The sequence below is a fragment of the Tympanuchus pallidicinctus genome, unplaced genomic scaffold (genome assembly GCF_026119805.1).
Source record: "Tympanuchus pallidicinctus isolate F22 unplaced genomic scaffold, pur_lepc_1.0 scaffold3, whole genome shotgun sequence".
Lineage (NCBI taxonomy): Eukaryota > Metazoa > Chordata > Aves > Galliformes > Phasianidae > Tympanuchus > Tympanuchus pallidicinctus.
This window is the reverse complement of record NW_026294747.1, coordinates 90,643,700-90,663,273: the sequence shown is the minus strand read 5'-3', so window position 1 is coordinate 90,663,273 and position 19,574 is coordinate 90,643,700. Positions and strand designations below refer to the sequence as shown.

The 19,574-nt window shown below is 37.7% G+C and overlaps 1 protein-coding gene across 2 annotated transcripts in view; it reads left to right on the top strand.

Annotated features, from left to right (window-relative positions):
• SKAP2 (src kinase associated phosphoprotein 2) overlaps positions 1 to 19,340 on the top strand; it is a 110,846-nt gene extending 91,506 nt beyond the window's left edge. For both annotated transcript variants that reach the window (XM_052693587.1, XM_052693588.1), the window contains exons 10-12: positions 1,809 to 1,877; positions 7,711 to 7,823; positions 16,851 to 19,340. In XM_052693587.1, coding sequence (XP_052549547.1) covers positions 1,809 to 1,877; positions 7,711 to 7,823; positions 16,851 to 16,943 — 275 coding nt within the window. In that variant the 3' untranslated portion in view covers positions 16,944 to 19,340. The remainder of the gene's footprint in view (positions 1 to 1,808; positions 1,878 to 7,710; positions 7,824 to 16,850) is intronic.
• The last annotated feature ends 234 nt before the right edge of the window (positions 19,341 to 19,574 follow it).

The window sequence follows — 19,574 nt, the reverse complement described above, 5'->3', positions numbered from 1 at the left end:
CTTCTTGACTCCTCTTACATTAGGGAACTTGACTCCTCTTACATCCTACAAAATGTGACTGGCAATGGGATAATAATTCCTGTGGGTGGTGTAATTGTGGTATGGAAGCCATAGAATGACAGTGCCTCCTAGTGCTTTGGACAGCTTATAGGGATGTATTTGTGTCATTTGTACTCCAATTCTAAGTGCTTAAAACAAACAAATGAGTGTACTTGGAAATGTGCCACAAGTGGTCTGCCAAGTGAGGGAATACATTTAAATGCAGTAAATAGTTTGGAGTGTTTTGTGTTGTACTGCAGCTTTAGATTTTCCCTGTTCTATCGTGTTGGTTTTGTTTTTTCTTCTTGTTTGGCTCAAATAATAGTTTATATTCATTGCAACCAGACTTTTAGCTAGTAACGAGTCAGACAGCAAAAACTCTCAGTGGCTTAGCAGGGCAGAAGTTCAAAGCTCTTTGAATCTCATGAAGTAACTGTCATACTTGTAGACCTGCGTATGTAAGTTAGCAAACAATTATGCATACTTATTTCAACAGGTCTACTCTTGTGCTTTAAACATCTGCTTTAATGTTCACACAAACAGTCTTGTGGGTAGAATAAATTTTACAGTGCCAGCAATCCTTTGAACTGTTGATGTAAAATTCACGCTTTGTCAAAGTGGAAAGTCGAATTACTAAAAGTTTCACAATAAGGAGCATTTCTAAAGTTGAGTGCTGCATCTGTTGTCTGTTATTAATAAACTATCAAAATAAGTTGCTGAAACATATACTGGTATTCATGCTTCTTTTTAAGATATAAGATGCGATGAGTTGCTGTATCTAGTAATTCAAACATATTAAAAGTCCAATTCTTGTTTGAGCAACTTTTGGTGTAGTATAAGGGCCAAGATGAATGTGTTTCTACTTTCTTATGACCATGAAGAAATAATACAACTGAAAAAGAACTCATGGTTTGTTCCCTGTTCTGCCTCACTGACGAATTGTTGACTGCAAGTTGTGCAGAGCAGGTCTTACATCCCTGTGCCGAATGGAGTGTGAATTTCCTCATGTGAGAGTGTTAGGGTGAAAGAATTCCCCTTCTGTGTAAGGTAAGGATGGAGTACATTAAGAAATTGCCTATGGGAATTTCATAGAATGTTCCAATCTTGCTAGCCAGGAAACACGCTTCAGTATAGATCACTGCCAGGGTTCTTCTTTTCTTGTCTCTTAAATTTGAAATAAGTTACTTGCAGTCTGGTTTGCTTAAAACCATGGTTAGTTGCAGTAGGCAGAGCACTGAATGCATGGCATCTTGTGGTGCCTGCATTCCCATTATGAGGGTGCCTAGCTAGTGTGTGTGTGTGTGTGTGTGTGTGTGTGTGTGTGTGTGCGCGTCTGATGGTGCTGAAGATGTCCTCTTCCTTCTCTGCATACTTCTGCAGTGAACTGTCTACTATATATGGGCTGGGATACTTTTTCACTCCTCAGTTTCCTTTTCTTCATCCTGACAAGACATGTATATAACAGAATAGGACTCTCATTCTAATTTTCTTGGATGACATAAAAACAGCAGAACTGGATTACTGTATTCAGAGCGGACTGAGAAGGAGAGCGTGTTTACAATTGAGATTTTGAAAAACTTTTGGAGTATTTGGATGGGTGGGTGGGGGGAAACCACAGAAATAACAACGCTCCAACTGCTGTACAAATGCAAAATAGTAAACAGGGCTTATGATCTAGAAATGTGGAGTGTGGCTTTCAGACTAATGTGGGCTGTAATTCCTGTCAGCTGAGGTGTCCCTTCAGTTTCATTTGCAATTGTGTTTTGCAGAAGAAAATGCTCCTCCAAAGACTGAAATGCCAAGGAAATGGAGCCAGGAGAAAGTGGACGCTGCATCAGGTAATTAAAATGTTTCTTCTTTATTTTGTATGTGTACTTTCTTTCTATCTTTATTTTCTTTTCTCTTCCTCTGCTGTTTTAAAATAATGTTTTTATAGCTCTTCTAAGCTGTTTTTTTCACCTGGGTGTTTGATGGCAGCAAAACTGCTTAGCACCACTTAGGATGCATGAAAACCACTTGAGAAGGATTTATAAAGTAAGCCAATTTATACAAGGTATTCCTTCCTGAATTACTTTGTAATGACTCAATTAGCTTTCATTTCTGCACAAAGGAGATTTAGTTGCATAAATTAGCTTATCATCATTGAGGAAGTGTCACAGCTAAAGGACAGTTTATAGATACAACATGCAGTTGCTGTCAAACCTATAAGAATGTAATATAGACATCTGTGTATACTTTGTGCTTGAGCAGAACAGACTTCTGCCATTCAGAGACTAACAGGGGACAACAAGTTGCCCAAGGGACTGGCAATGTAGACATCTCTGAAAAGGTCAACTTGACACAGGCTCTGACAATCGACCCAAAGCTCTGTCTTCTTTGATAAAAATCAGATAAACTTAAGACCACTAATTGATCTGCAGCCTGTTTAAATGTTGGCCATGCATATCTTCATTGCATATGATTACCACAGAAAGCAAATGAATTGGGTAAGAAATGCCAGAGTCCAGTGACAGCAGCATAAAAATTGGAAAAGGACACCAATGCCTAGGAAGGCTGTGAAGGATATTCTCTCAGCTTTAACTTGGCAAACTGCCCTTGTGCTAATTATCTCTGGGACTGGAAAAATAACTGCATACACCATGTAAAGTCTCATGGCCAGACAACTTTTCTTGACAGAAATGTATTTCCAGTTATGCTTAAAAACAAGATATATATGTGCTTCAAGGGCACGGACCTTTAGATAAACTATTGGTGATTTGACACAGCAAATAGAGAAGACTTGCTTCTTATCAGACCTTGCACCTTTTTGAGATCTGCTGCATTGTAACTGTGACCTGCATTGACATGCAATCTAGTTCACCTTCCCCCATCGTTCAAAATGCACATCATTCTTGCAGGGCTGTCAAGGAAAGGGTGGACAAAAAGAGTTCCTTTAGGAAATAGGTCTGCAGTGCTCTTCCTGTTTCAGCGTGTGGAGAGGAAACAGAGGCCTGATTTCCTGACCCATACAGGAAAGCAGGAACAGGTTGCTGTGAAGAGTTTGGGGTTGCTTTTCTTGGAAAGGAAGCAAAAGCCAAGTCATCAGATGCTGTTAACATTGTGTTCTGCTAAAAACACGTGTACGACAACACGACTCATTACAGCTTTAGCATTTAATACTCATTTAGACGTTACTGTAATTATAAAAGTGCGTTGTCATAGTAGAGCATGGGGTCAATCCAATTACAAACTTGACAGCAGCATTTTTTCACTAATAGATCATCTTGAAGTTTTAAGTGATGATACTTTTAAGAAATAAAAATCTTAGTGCATTAATTTCTTACAAGTTTCAATGAGCCTTGTCTGTCTTGTTAGTGTTTGCACAATGTCCTGCAGAATATCTGAACAGATTTTCCCAGATGTCAGATTAATTTTCTGGTCTTACTTAGTTCAAACTAGTAGCACTGGAAATCAGTTGGACTTTTAGGGTGGCGTTGACATAAGTAAGATTGGCATTACTGAAATATCTAACTATATTCAAGAGTATTTTATATTTTTGCATACTGACAACACATACATTCTTACACTTTATTTATTGCCTATCTTTATTAAACCTGAATATCACAGAAAATCTTCTGCAAATGTCTGTGAGCTCAGCCAGGTGAGAGAAAAAGGTTTTTGTAATTTTTAGTCTGTTGTCTCAAGGTAGGTACCTTGATTTCAAAGTAGCTAAGGGACAGAATAAGGGAATAAAAGGAATAGAAGAAGAAAAATGAGGAAGGTTATGCTGAACAGGTTGGACTACATAGGTGGTAGAGTGAAATAAAAGCAAACCTATGTGTTCCTTCATTCACAAGCAAGGTGAAAGTAGGTGATGTGGACCGAGTAACTCAAGGTTACTATTTTAGTATAGGTTATTAATTTGGACGCCATCACTGGTAAAAGGGAAGTGAAAGTCGGGCACATCTGTTTTTATTCTAACGTTTTCAGTAGTGCATTTCCATGCTTAGGCTGTAATTCCAGATTTTGTTTTGGTCAGTGTAGTTTTTTTGCTAACTCTGTGCTCAGAAATGGCACGTGCCAAAATTGGCATGAGAGAGGACGTCGGGAAGGGTCAGCTGCAGTTGAACTGGCTGAGGCTGCAGTGGGTCAGCACACTTAAAACTTGAAATATATACCAGATTTTGTTCTTTTTATGTCTATTGAGGCTGTTAGTATATTCATACAGTTTTGTTCTCCCTTGAGCAATCTGTTGGCATTTTAAAACAGCTTGCAACATCCAAAGTCCATGTTTGAGAGAGATACTTTTCAGACTTGTACTATAACTCTTCACCTTTCTCTCTTTGAGCATGCAATGTTAGATGCCAGTATTTTTCAGTCAAATAAGCAGTGTGAGCCTACCATTAGGAAGGCCAGCAGTGGTTGCCTCTTAATCTGTCAAATAAACTCTTTGTTTTCATCACTACACTGGCCAAAAATATCTGTTGTTCTTTTTGCTGTTACTGGCAGAAAACAGAGATGGCAAAAGAAAACTCCGAGGAATTCTTTGTAGAAGAGTTTTGGAAACTGTTGGATAGTTGTTTGTTCAGATAACTGTCCTGGAATGAAAGAACTATTTCCTTGAGAAACAACTTATCCAAAATCCTTCTCAAACATTTCTTGTAATTGCTAATATGAAAAGCCATGAGTAGGTAAAACAAACTGCCTCATTTGCTCTACTCTGCATTTAAAAAAAAATAATTCTTTTTTTCATATATTTTTCACATTTATAGCCTATGTGACCATGCCTTCCAATGTTACAGACTTTTGTTTAGCAGTTAGCACAAGCTATTTTACAGTGCAAAAGAATAGGATATAATTATGACAGAGTAATTCCAGCAAGTCAAGACTTTTTGAATTTGAACTATAATTGTCACTTATGTTCTTGATGCTAAATTTACCAGCTGCTTTCATGCACTCCTGTGTTTATGAAGGTCTACATGATTTCATCTCCATATAAAAAACAAATTTTTTCACTGAAGTCCTGTGGTTTTATTTCATGCAGTTCTTCAGATGCTTTCAAACAAAATGTGGTACGATCTTCTCTAATCAAGAGAGGGATGAAACAAGAAAGAATGGACTTGTGTTTTTAGTGAAGTTTTTGCAGCTTTTTATTATTGTTGTGTCTCTGAGTTTGTGAAGCACTGCGAATCGTTTTATGAAGTGTTACGTCCTTTAGACATATGGACTCTGAAGTTATGTTTACGTTTCATGTTTATGCCTGTGTAACTTGTTCTGGTGGATGTTAGAAGCTAATTCACAACTGGGAACGCCACTTGTTTGAAGATCGGTGTAGTTTTTCACAAACTCACAGTGGCACTCCCTCTCCTTGGTTTCCTTTCTGTGCTCCTGGTGTATACCAATTGCTCCACGACAGATGTGTATTTCTGATATTGGGAAATCTCTGTCAGAATTTGATTTTGCATTGAAGTGACAGAGCTATCGTTTATCTTTGGGCAGCATCTTCAGAGTAGCAATAAGCCTGTTTTAAAACACATCTTTTCCAGTGTTGCCATCTTATTAGTTGAGTTCCTTTCTTGCTTTAAGGCTTCATGAAATGCTTGTGGTAAATATGTAGGGAGAGATGTACCTTGCTAACTGTGACAGCTATTGTGTTGCTGGTATTCTCCGTGTGATTCCCATTAGTGTGATACCTGCAGTTACTTCAAGCACTTAAAAGGTGATAAAAAGATCAGTGTGAAAAATCACGATTCATTTTAGTGCAACTCTGATTAAATACAAGTACTGATTAATGTATTTTAAACTCAGATCAGTAAGACAACTGTTGAAAGATTTGTAAGGATGGAATACACCAAAGCAGCTCTTTAGTTTTTTGGGTTTTTTTCACTCGCTTGGGTTTACATTATCTTTTCTGAGATAGAGCTAGGAACTGTGGTCAGTGCTGAATCAAAGATCCGGGGAGATAATCAGATTCAGAATTTATTCGAAATTGATTTGGTGCTGATCATTGTTACTGTTTTTAATTGTCTGATGCTAAATAGGTGAATAATAAACTGATGAATAGGAAGGGCCAAAATTTGGAGGTGCAACATTTCGTAGTGATTCTATCTGAATATTATTCTCTCTGTGCATTTTACAGTAATGGAATTTCTTGTTTCTGAATAGCTGGTAGCCTTTATGACATGTATATATTGGTGCCTTTGATGTGATGGCAGAAGTTGTGGGTTGATAGTCAGAACGCCCTCTAGTGCTATCTGGGGAATGGTAGCTACTGATCATCAGCTTGTGGAAAATTAAATGGTGGCTACCTTGCATAGCGGCTTTAAAATCAAAGTTGTGAACGTTTAGCCGTATGGCAGAATTGTCATTAAAACAAGGTATGACAGAAGACATACTGAAATGGATAAATAGAAAACAAGCTCTTCTGGCTCATACAGAGCAATTAAAATCAAAGTATATGTCAAAATAGGGAAAAACACAAATTGTGTGCTACTGTATTTTACTTAGTGTGGCACTTCATCTCACTTGTTATTTGATATTTTAGTGGGGTTTTATTCAGTAATAAAGTGAACCAATCATGATTAAATTGTAAACTATAAATAATGGTGTAGAGTGCTAACGACATGCAAATGTAACGGGTATATGTTGAAATAACCAGCAAGCCTGCTGTTCCAGGATCATATAACAAAACTAAGATGACAGCTTTGATCCAGCCAGTTCAGTGATATTTATGTTATCAGAATTAGAAGATAGCTTTCCAGTGATGTAAATTATTAGTACATATACATTCTGTCTGGTTAGTGTATACATAATGTAACTGGTCATCTTAGTGGTATTGCTTACATTCTTTTTGCATTGACTCATCGCACTCGATCCTCATGGAATTAAAAACAGGAAATAGTTTGCAGCGTAACAGAAGCTCCCAGTGTATTTAACCGTGTGTAAGTGCTGTGTTTCAATAGATGTACTCTGTATTGTAAGTATATGACAAAGCATTTATTACTGTGTTATTGCCATATTACAGAGCAAAGAGTGCTAAATAATCAATCAGTTAATGGTCTGTATGGCAGCTTGAACACAGCACATCCATTGTGCTTACACTGTTAGAAGGATGAGTTTATGACTATAGTGTAGTTGCATGTTTAGCCAGAGCCTAATGTCCTAAACCGGAGCTGACACAAATATTTTTAAAATGCAGCTTCAGCAACAGTCTTAAAGTTCTCCAATATTTCAGAAAGACCAATCCAAGATTATCTAAAAGGCTCTCGGTGAAGTTATTCAGTTTTGTTGGAACAGAATTGGCAGGGGGAGCGTATCACAAAATACTTACTTTGGCTTCCTTTTGCAGATAGTTATTAATTATACCCCAGCATTTTTATCAGTTTCAAGCTGAGATAGAATAATGGCTTGCTGGAAGTGTGTGAGTAGAGGAAAACTGGCTGCTTTAGGTGCAGCTGTGAAATGCTTTGAGAACCTGCAGCTACATGTTTCTAAGTCGTACAACTGTTGCCAGTGAAGGGCTTGCACATTAAACTTGTTTTCCACTTGCTTTTGTGGTATGAAGGAGCTGTTTCTTCAAAGAGGATTAAGAAATGCGTGCTAATTAATTGCATTGTAGTATCTGAAGATTTAAAGAGCAGCACTAGTCCCTCAATCTTTATCCGTTGTAATTAGATGTCGTTTTCTTTGCAGATGGCAAAAATACCGATTATGCCAATTTCTATCAGGGTCTGTGGGACTGCACCGGAGATGTACCTGATGAGCTGACATTTAAGCGTGGTGATGTTATCTACATTCTCAGCAAGGTACAGCATGCTACTCAGGCTAAGTGGCTGTAAAAAGAGGGAAGCACAGAAGGGCACATTCCCACAGTTCTATGGGGGGAAATTGGCACTCCCTTTCAGATCCTTTGTTTGCAATCAGATATTCACTGCAATTAATTATTTGTCAAATGAACTATAATCATATTTAAAACATAACCATGTAACAGGAATTAACTTAAAAGCATGTTTATTTACTTGTTAAATCTTGGCTACCGTTTGTTAACTAATTTAACAGGAGACAATGTGCTCTCTGCTTGTAAAAGCTAACCTTGTAGAATTTTAAAATTATCTTGTATGCTATGCTTTTCCTTTCCTGTTTTATATCTGTGAATTTTGGGGCATCTTGCTAGAGTGTCTTTTTTTGTTTTGTTTTGTTTTTTAAATGATGTATATATATTGTATGTATATAGCAATTGTTCAGACAGCTCAGATTCTGAATCTGTTTGCTCTGGCACGTTTGGACAGTTTTTAATTTACTACCTCCTTAGTTGCAAGGCAAATGATGAATACAATTCTTCTCATCTGAAGCAATGATAAGCAGTATAAGCACAAAATTTTATTTTACATTCCCGTTTCTTAATTTCTTACTTTTTCCCTTAAAAAGAAAACAAAAAACCTCTCCTAAAGTACATCAAAGTGTAGTTCTAAAATTTCATTTAAGGAAATTTCTCTTCCCCACTGGAAAAAAAAGCTGAAGTTTCCTAGTTTTCATTAAAAACCTGACTTTAAATACATATCTCAGATGTAATTGCCATTCAGTATAATTTATGCCAAAGACATTGTAATAAGCAAGTAGCAGCATGTAAGCTAAAGCCATCTGTTTGTTCTAGTTTCAAACTCTTCAGTTTTGTCACAGTTGCTTTAAATCTTCCACGATACTTTTAACTGCTGTGTTTTAGGGATAACAAATGTACAGCTTCTGTTTAAATAAATTTAAGATTTATAGGCAGATAGTCCTGTATAAAAATATAGGAGATATATTACTGATGTAATGTGACGATGTATGTCTTTTGAGGTATTTCATTGTCACTTAAACTAATAACTGAATTTCATTACTAAAGGCAGGATAATAGTCTTCAATTGGACAGGTTTTCATAGAGTTATACAGCACCAAAGAATGGTACTAATAAACAACAACACCCTGTCTGCTCCTCCCCCTCCCCTTTTTGCCTCCCCCCCCCCCCCCAAAAAAAAAAGAAAAAAGAAAAAAAAAGGAAAAATGTTTTTGCCTTTCGTGAATCGTACTTTTTATGTTACAGGGACTAATAAAATCTTAAACTTCAGCTTGTAGGTGGAAAAACTAATTTGCTGCTTCTTTCTTCCCCCAAATAGTGAGGAATTTAATTTAAAAAATGGAACAGAATAGAAAAACAGTAGTTAAAGCTGTCGTCTGTATATCAGCTGTCTTGTGGCCATGCCTTGATTAATACATAATCAGTCCTTGAAACAGGCCTGCTGCTGCTCAGATATATAGAGCCCTTCTGTTTGGGAATGATTTCTGCTCCAAAATAGAGCCCAGAAATTTCAGCTGTGTTTCACTTAAAGATTGTTACAGCTTTTTCAGAAAAATGAGTGTTGGCCACTACTGTCAGCTCAGAATCTAGGGGCCTTGGAGGAGAAAGTGCCAGAAAATTATCCATCTTAACCTTCCGTTTGGTTCAGTTTCAAGGACTGATCGTTTACAAGCTCTTTATCTGCTAAGTGAAAATATGAGCAAGGAAAAGTGAGCCTAACCATCCTGAAGTGGGTCAGGACTTTTCTTCAAAAAATATTTCTTAATTCCCTGCGTTAACACAGGGTTTTGTGGCGGTCGGCAGGAATCCTTAGCAATTTTTTTATTTTTTCACACCATCTAGTGGTTGAAAATGAGAGATGCAGGTACTGACAGGAGGTGATGTGAATAAATCCAAAATGGTGTCATAAATTCAGCTTCAGCTTGAACCTAGCCATGGCTTTATTGCCTTTCTATCATCTGTCAGCCAGGTAGGAACATTATTCTTGGAGAAATCACATTTTGCTGATAAGGAATTAAGTACAAGTATAGTAGTGTTATGGTAGGAAGGGTGAAGCTTTAACAAACTATTGAGCATTTTTGTACAACCCATGGTATTTCCTTATTTTACAATGAAATATAAGTGGTATATGTTCTAATGATTGTGATAAAAGATACGATTTTTTTTTTCCCAGCACTATTTAGGCCAAAGCAATGTAGTTTTACCTGTTTTTCAAAAACGCAAGAGAAACCAAGGGAAAAGTGACCATTGCTTTCCAATAGATGAGTCATTAGTGCAACTGAAATAATTATGAACCGGTTTTGCAAATATGGGCATTGATATCATTTAAATAAAGCTAGATGAGCAATTTGTTACATGCAAGTTGTAACTTAGATGAATGCCTTTTAAAAGAAACAGCAAGATTTTGGTTTGGTGGTGTTTAATTACTGAAGTAGCTAAACATTATGCAAATACAAATCCCTCATAATTTACTTTAAATTGAGCATCTAAAGTCAGTGTTAATGTAATGAGCATGATTTGCATGCTTATACGTGTATAATACAAATACCTATGCATTACTAATTTAATTACTGTACAAAAGTAAGTATTCGTTGTTCAGAAAATGTATTTAGTAACTATTTTAGCTATTATCTAAACATTTGTGGATGTTTAGACTGTGCATGGCAGCGGTTCTATGGACTCTTGTTTACATATATATATTTTGATTTTTTTGTTGTTTTAACTCTGAGAGTAAAAGTTGAGTCTTTAATTTGAGCAGAATTAGCAGAACTATAGCAACAGTACTTACTAGACTTATTTAGAAAATCAAAACAAAAAGCTCAGCCTTTTCAAATGAATAGATCAGTTTATCTGCACATTCATCACTTTAATTTATTCTTGAATATTTAAGTGACTTTTATAACTTATGCTATGAATCATGTGAGCTTTCAGAAATTTGTGTACCCCTCTTTCACCATGCAGTCGAAAACATTTTATGGCTCTGCTGATTGAGGGACTCATTAATAGGATTTCTTAGTTAACGTTGACTATTAGAAATGCAATACATGGGTGGCTTATTTTCTAAGATGATGATTGCTCTTAATTCCTGATCGTTTATGGGCCTCCCTTTGCTTTCAAGCCCACATGATAAATGGGAAAACAAACCATGATGTAACAATTCTTTTTATAAATCTTCCAGAGCTCTTATTCAGGAAATCAATTTCTAGTAACAAAGTCAACTGTGAGTATTGGTAGCTGTATTTTGTTTTAAAGTTCGCTGTGCAGGATTCACCGGAGTGCAGCCGTTGCAGTATTTGTTTTATATGCATACTTCACGTTCAGAAACTTGATAGTTTCATCAGCCAGTTGCAAGTACTAATGGAAATTTATATAGACATTAGCAGGCACTTGCTCTGGCAGAATTACTGGCATTTCTTAACTTTTAATCTTATTCATTTTCTCCTACATTTGTATTTATATTTGCATTAAATTAACAGATAATACTTAAAAATTAGAACTTGTTATCTCTAACCAGAATACTCCTTCCCTCTTATTATTTGAGTATGTGCTAATGTGATGTAATTCTACTCACTCTGGTGTTCATGATTCATGAAGATCTCATTTATGATTTAAACTTTTCCTCTAGAATTTTCCGTGAAAGCAGAGCATTAGCTTGGCATCTAGCTAACCCCTAAGTTAGTAACTAAGTTAGTCATTGCGTGCTTCCAGTGGGAGATTTTTGTTCTTTCAACACAACAAATGCTTGTTGAAAGACTCAAGTCATAAATACAAAACCTATATTTTATGCTAAGTGAAAAAAAGAAAGAAATCTCCATAGGTTAGATTACTGCTAAAGTAAAACGGAACAGTGCAACCACTTAATTATGAGTATGAGCATGTTGTATGTTTTGTGTACAACTGTCATGAAGTATATTTATTCAGTATATTTAAAAAAAAAAAGATGTTAAAGGCATGGTAAAATCCAGAGTGTTTTTGTGAGGCCATCATCTGGCTCACCATACAGAGAGGCTTATTTAATGATGACCTTGCTGTTCACTATCGTACTGCCTATGTCTACGTTAGCAAATAAGGTGTACTATATACATGGCTAAGAGTAGAGTGAGGGCCCTTCAGTGGAAGATTAATTAAGACAGACTAACACAAAGTGACTCGAGTTCTGTTGGTCTGCATACCAATAATAAGCGTTTACCTACCTGATCAGAAGAAACGTTGGCATCTTGTCGTGTAATAGAAGATAATGGCCCTTCAACCAGGGCCAGCTTTGGTTCTGAAGTCAGTCTGCTTATTCTGATTGAACACTTTCCAATGGATGTCTGTTTTGTCTCATGTCATTTCAGGAAATAAAACCTAATAACGCTACCATATAGTAAATCTGAGGCTTGTATTCTTAAAGATGACTATTTTATTGCTGCCTTAAAACAACTCTACTACCTGTGAAGAAGTCTCATTCAGTTATCTAAAACATTTATCATTTTCTGCTTTTTAGAGAAAATGCTGTTCTGTGACAAAAATGCTCCCTAGTTGATAGTGCATCATTCAGCAATTACACCAAAGGAAGTTCTGAAATTTTTTTAGCTGGCTTCAATTTTCTGGATGAATTAGAGGTGTCTTAAAATATTATCTTGCCAAATTGCCCCCTAGGATATTCTTTAGGAAAAAAATAAAATCTCCCTGGTTCCCTCACTTTAGATCGATAGGAGAGGCTACCTAATTTAACCCCAAACAAGGCTATAAATACATTTTGCTTTTCAGTTTTATGGTTTGCAGATCTTCAGTCTGTAAGTTAATATTACTTACGATGCCTTGGGAGAAGGTGGGAGAAAAATCTTGAATTCACATGCTTCAGCTGTGTGGTTTTTTTTTATAAATTATAAATCCATTATTTCCTTGAAGGCATTGATGCATAATTATGATTTTCAGTAATCCTTTAAAAAACAAAAATAGCAAAACAAACAAAAAACCCAACGACATACTATAGGTGTTGAACAATAGGGACTAACTGGGCAAGAATGAGATGTTCTCAACTTTTACTGATGCCAGTAGAAGTGAATATGGTACAAAGCATCTAGAGATCCTCGTTTATTCATAGGATCTGTTTCTAAAGGTGAGGAGACACGTGGAAATCCTCTTGCATATCAAAAATCTCTTTTGCATATCAAAATGTCCTTCTGTGTAGTAAGCAAACCTTAGATCTTACCTTAGTATGACCTTATAGGTCATACTTGAGAAACAGGTAGTATGTTTCTACTACTGCACTTAAGGTCAGTATCTCATGGAATCTAGGTGCACACGTATCAGTGCAGTGCAATGGGTGGAATGGGGCGAGAAGCATCTGCTTGCAGTGTGTTCAGCTGGGAGCCCTTTAGGAGGAGCCTGTAAACCCAGATGACATTTTTTTTCCTAGCACTGCTGTACAGAGAGTGTTTTGCCAGCAGGTTAAGTCATAACCTGTTCCTTGCTGCCTTGTGAAATTACTCTGGTTAATAAATTTCTGCTGGGAAAAAAGAAAAAAAAATAATCCACTCTTTTACCGATGGTGAAAACACAGAAGTGACTTAAAAAACATTTGGTCATCTGTTTGGGTGGTTGTTCTGCATTTTATGACATAATATATTCCACTACAGCGGTGTTTGTGTTGCAGCGGTGGTGCTGGCCTCTTCCTCCCCTCCTCTGCCAACCCTGTCTGCTGTGGTAAATGTGCTCCAGTCACATGGCAGATCGTGGCCGCACACTTGTGCATTCTCCTCATTGCAGTGTGGCTGCATTTGGCCCTGCCCCCTTTCCTATCCCTCTGTTTGCCTTGGAGCAATTCATTTTGCAGTTATTGAATTTCTTTGGAGAATTATTTTCATACAGCAAGCATCACAGCACCTCTGGATCTTGATAGCATTTCTACATAAGGAGAAAGAGGCTTTGTGTTAGTAATTACCTAACATTGTCAGGAGCTGACTGCAGGCCTCTTTCTAGTGATAACAGAATAACCACATAATGTAGCTTTATAGCACATGATTAATAGAAAATAATTACACATCCTACAAAGGGATGCAATATTTCTTATAAATTGACTACAATGGTTTCCTGTAGATTAAAGGACTCTTCATTATTTTATCAGTCCTTCTGAAGTACAGTCGCTTGCCTATGTTAGCAGTGATGTTAAGAGCCGAATGCAATGAGGGATACCAGATGGTAGGTCCAGTGGTACCTGAGATCATAAGCTGATGCTTGCAAAAGGACTGTGCTTCCCAACTCCTCAGAACTAATATAAAACTCGTGAGTGTCTTCAGATCTTTCTGCGTTTTGAGCCTATCGGGCTTCAGAATTATATTGTACACATCACCGGCAGCGGTAGTAGACATACAGGCTTCACAACAGCAGTGTATTGTCTAAATTACATCATCTTGAAGGAGTTTATCACTGATGCTATTAATAGAATCAATACAGCAGTTTGGATTTTATATGACACTTCAAGAAAGGAGTGGGGGACTGCCTTTGTATCTGACCAGTGAGCACTCCTTCATACTTCTGAAGACAGAGAGGAGTGGCTAGGAGTTCAGAGAAAAATGTCTGTACTTTAATCAGTTTAAAAGGGGACTACTGTACTATTGTTCTAAAACCTGAAATTAAAGTTTTATGTTCTTGGTAACCATGTATTTGTATTATCTTTTTGCTCAGACTTCCATGGTCTGCAGATGGTTTAATTGGGATTCATGTTGCTCTTGAGGCCCATGTGAAGAATAGTAATGATGGAGTAAAAGCTTCTGTGTTGGAATATTGTCTGTATAGTATAATGGTTGCAGTGAATCTTTAAATTAGTTTACTAGTCTGTTACATCAACATTCATTTCATCTTCTCACTTAGCTTCATGCCAGCGCAGTAAGTGGTGTATTAGTAAGTAACAAAACCCAGAAAGTTTTCAAAACAGCAACATGCTCTTAATTTTCATTTGAGGTGTCTGAATTGTTTTGTTTTAAAGCAATTATTTCTGAGTTCATGTAGTTGCTAAGTGGAACATTTTCAATGGATAATATAGTCCACAGGCTCTTTGTGTGCCATTTGTCATGCAATTTAATGACCACTTAACTAAGCCACTTCCCTCATTTCATGTATTGTTTGTTTTTTTGGCTGATGTCTAGCAAAACTTGCTTAATCTCTTTTGTCAGGCTCTTCATGACTTCCGTGTAACAGCTTAAAATCTTTTGTTGCTTTTTCTTGGAGAGATTTATTACTGAGATTCCAGCAGTATACGTGAGTACTGCTCCTTTCAGCAGTTTCCCACTGTAGTCTAGAAATACTGTTTGTATATTTAACCAGTGTACTGTAAGATAAAATACAAATTTTAAACAGGCTGATCTGGAACATTATAAACTTTGGTGTCAGGGTGCTACCCAGCCTTTTAAAGATTTGGAGTGCAACATGCACCCTATGGGAAAGGTTGTGAGCAGTTCTCAACTTCTGCTCAAAATAGTTTTCTCACTGCCCATCAGGTTCAGGTACCCCTTGACTTTCAGAGCATCCGTACAGGCCCATACTGCAGTGGGAGGTGGAGGTATTTTTGCAGCTAATTTGTGAGTTTACATCGTAAATGAAGGTTTTCCTGCTATTTTTTGCATGGATTTTCTTGAAGCCACACTTAGTGCTGTATTTTATGGGTGGCAGGATAGAACCCTTTAAATCACCAACTCCTGTTTGCACAGTGAAGAAAGAAAATGTTTAAGATTGGTGTTCAGCCTTCCACAGAAAGAAAATAAAGCGTGTGTGTGCCTGCCTGCCTGCCTGCCTGCGTGTTTTGGGAGAGTTAAAAAAAAGAGCTTGGGCCAACATGAAAGTGAGCCATCAACAGGGCTTCATCACAGTTACACACAGGGAGAGCTGAGTACATGAAGCACCTCATAGGACCCTAGAGAACACTCCACCAGGCCAGATATGCCAGCAGCAAATCATTATAGCTCAGGCTCTAATGAAACTCCATTAACCCTTAAGCTCCACTTGACTATTAATAACCAAAAAACTTATCTGCAGTCAAAATAATAGCTTATAGTGTCATCTCAGTAGGTCCATTAATTAAAAAATCCTACAGTCTTCAGCTTTTCTCATCAGAAGAGCAGTATAGCAGGGAGCAGATGTTGCTTATCAGGGATATCTGTGTCTTTCGTATTTTCCGTGTTTGTTCCAAAGTAATTTCTATCTAACTAATCATTCAATTTTTGAATGGGATCTCTGTTTTAATAATGCTTCATTTGTAACTCAATATACGAGAGTATGCAATTTCAGCTGTTACAATTTATTGAACTGCTGTTAGGATTGATCTTAAAATATTTACCTCATAGGAAAAAAATTAAATTTGGATCCCACAATACTCTTACTTGGTATTGCTTTTGGAAGATATTATTTCTTTAAACTATTATAATTCATTTTGTTTCATATTTATCTCACTAGGCCTAAACAAATTTCAAACTAAAGTACATTAGTCATCTGTCAGACATATGAGATCTTCTGTAGAATTTTCTACAAGCCTAAAGCAATAGTAGATGTTGTCCATTGAAAGAGATTATATCTTGGACTGATAGTATTCCCTTCACATTTGAACAAAGTGTTATTTAAAAGAAGTTGATTTTAAGTTTCTTAGACTTTAGCCTTGTGAAAGAATCCCAGCTGATCCTTTATGCCAATGTTGTGCTGTGAGTTATTGTTACAAAAACAAGGTTTTTATGTTTGTGGCGAATACGAGACGGAGAGAACAGCTGCTTTTGGTTGTAGGGAAGTGTGGCCATAATTAAGAAATTTTCCTGAGTATGTCTAACCTTTTTAAAATTTAGCTTCTCTCTTTGCCTAACTCTGTATATGAATGCCTCTAACCAAAAGATATAATGTTTTAATTTTCAGTTGAAATGGTAATAACTGTATGTAAGAGAAAGCAACCATAAGGAGTTGCATACAAAACTCTATTGCATTTATATCAGACTAAAGGTTAATATTGCATATTGTTTTCAATTAGGAGTACAATAGATTTGGCTGGTGGGTAGGAGAAATGAAGGGAACCATTGGCTTGGTGCCTAAAGCCTACATAATGGAGATGTATGATATTTGAGAGGCCTGGGTAAGTACATTTTAATCCAATCTTCTGTAATGGCTTGTGTGTTCCCTTGTTCTCTGTTTCTTAAGTATTTCTTTCCTGGAACCTTTGTAGGAGTCCTGTTAACATAAAGACTATGGCAAAGTATATTGAAGGTTCAATTTAAGCATTTCTCCTGGGATTCCATACGAATTATTAAACTACAGTATACGAAAGATGATGTATTTTATAACTGCATTTCTTTTCCAGATTTTGGGGGGTAAAACAATATTGGTAGTTAGTTCTGGTTAGTTTTGTTAATTTACTGATATGTACGTATTTGTGCAGAAATCTGTGGAAAATGGAAGGTGTTTGGACGGAATTTTATATGTATTTCTGAGGTTTTGGGGTCAATGATGAACTTCCAACTTCTCTGTCCCTTTTCAGGAGAAGTCTGCTTGAAATCAGGAGTGGTGTGCAGCTGCAGTTTACAGACCTGACCTCTGAAAGATGAAGATTCTGCCGTATACATTTTGTGGTTTCAGTGAATGTAGTCAGATTGTAGCCTTGTATATGTTAAACGTTCAAAACAGCAATTGATCACAATTCTGCGGAAATGTTCTTGGTCCCTTTTTATAGAATTGTACTGCTAGGAAATGAAATAGATGGTATTTAACATTTGGGGCACAAGCAGTCACATAGCGCCTGTTGCTCTTAAGTATATTAGCAGCACTCTATTGCTATAGGCTTGTGTTCTAACCCATGCAGTTTGGCTCTGTGTTTCCATTACTCAGATTGAGAAAAATGGAGCTGAACTTTGAAAGCAGAAAACTATTGCTCAGTTCACGCGTACGTTAATTGCTGGAGTAGTTCACATTTTTGCGGTTTCTATGAAAATCAAAGGAAATTTCTATGTAATATTGTAAGTCTTAAGGTTGTTCTGCTTCCAAATGTGTTTTTTTGTTGTTCATTTACATTCTTCAATTTTTTACATTTCGGCCGATGATTTATTTTTCTTCTGTATTTAGCATTGTTAATATGAACCAGTTAGGTTACAGCCAAATGAAGACTTTGTTCTTGTGCTGATGTACGTCAGTCTGTGTGGGGTAGCATTCTGACTTGCTGAATTACGAATTATTTTGGCAAAAATAACGCATTAGAACACTTTCTGGTAAGCCAACATGAGCTGAATTGCAGGTGGGAATGATTTTGTAGGTGGTGATGGTGTAATACTTTCAAAATCTGACCTTGTAAAGGGCTGCTTGCAGTCTTTAATGTCGCATCCAGAACTCTAGCTAGGAGCATCAGCTGAAGCAAACAGAAAGCCCCCTCTAAAATACTCTCACTTGTGGACAAGGAGTTGGCTACGTCAGAGTTAATGCTTGTTTGGGAGATTTGCATTGCTGTTAGCATGCAGGATCCTCTGTTCTGGATCCTCCCAACCAGTAATGTCTGAGGGCCAGGAGGGCGGCCTGAGTGCACTGAGCCTGGGCAGCCCCTGCACTTCTCACATGCATGCACTTTGGCAGCCCTGTGTGCGGGTGGTTTGGAGGTAATGCCGAGCTGAACTCAGGGCTAGTAACCAATTCATGGTACTTTCTGGTACACAGGATCCTAATAGGAGGCAAACAGGGTGTGGGATTTTTTAATTTTTTTTTTTTTTAAGCAATAGCCATTTGCAGTGGGCTCTGTACGTTATCAGTGAAATGTTAAAATGATAGATTATAGTCTTCAGCTCTTTTACTACTTTAATTTATCAAGCGGACTGTGCACTGAATGCAAAGCACTGCTCTCGTGGCTGCAAAAGCTCCCCTTTTCTGGCCGTCACGAAATCCGCGCCCCGAGTTGCCTTCCCCCCGCCACGCCGCCCCCTGCGTTGGGGTCAGTAGGGCAGGGCCGACCCGCGCCGCGCACCCTGGCCGGCAGGTGGCAGCAAAGGGTCGCGGCGCGGCCCGGCCCTCCTGCGGGCTGCCCGGGAGAGGGCGCCCTCCCCCCAGCGATGGGCCCGGCTCTGCGGCAGAGAGCCTTTGTCTGCGGGGGTAGCGCCCCCTCCTCGGGCGCAGGGGGGAGGCGAGCTGCCTGGCGGTCCAAGGAAGAAAGTCCCTCGGAGCGTCGCGGCTAAAGCAGCTGATGGACTGTTCGCTCTCAATCTATGCAAATACCATCGCCTTTTTTGGAGAAAAAACCCTCCACTCGTGCTACTTTGCGCAAAACTCAGGGTTAAAAACGCCGATTGCCTTATTGTCGTTGTTGGCTCAGGTCTGTCTCGCTGCCCGTTCTGTTAAATGTGGCGCTAAGACACGTTTTGTGCGGCATTTCTCGCTTATGTGCTCTGCTCTGCATTTGTGCTGCGCTGCCATTAGATCTTACAGTAATGTTCTACTCTGCAAATTTTTAAGGTTCAAATAAAGTTTAATTGTTTGCAAACTGTTATGATGCTAATAATTCAACAGCCTGCTGTGTTACTAATGAAATTACTTTGTTATGATTAATTTGGAAAATAGTGTGTTGATTGTAGTAATTAAGCACAACAAGGTGAAGTAAATGATTCTAATGCCATCTGGCCTCCAGACTGAATGAAGAAATGAAATGGGGCTGTCATCTGAATTTATTCACAGAAGTAAGGGCAATACGAGTGCTTCTTATGGCACAGGACCCAGATACAAT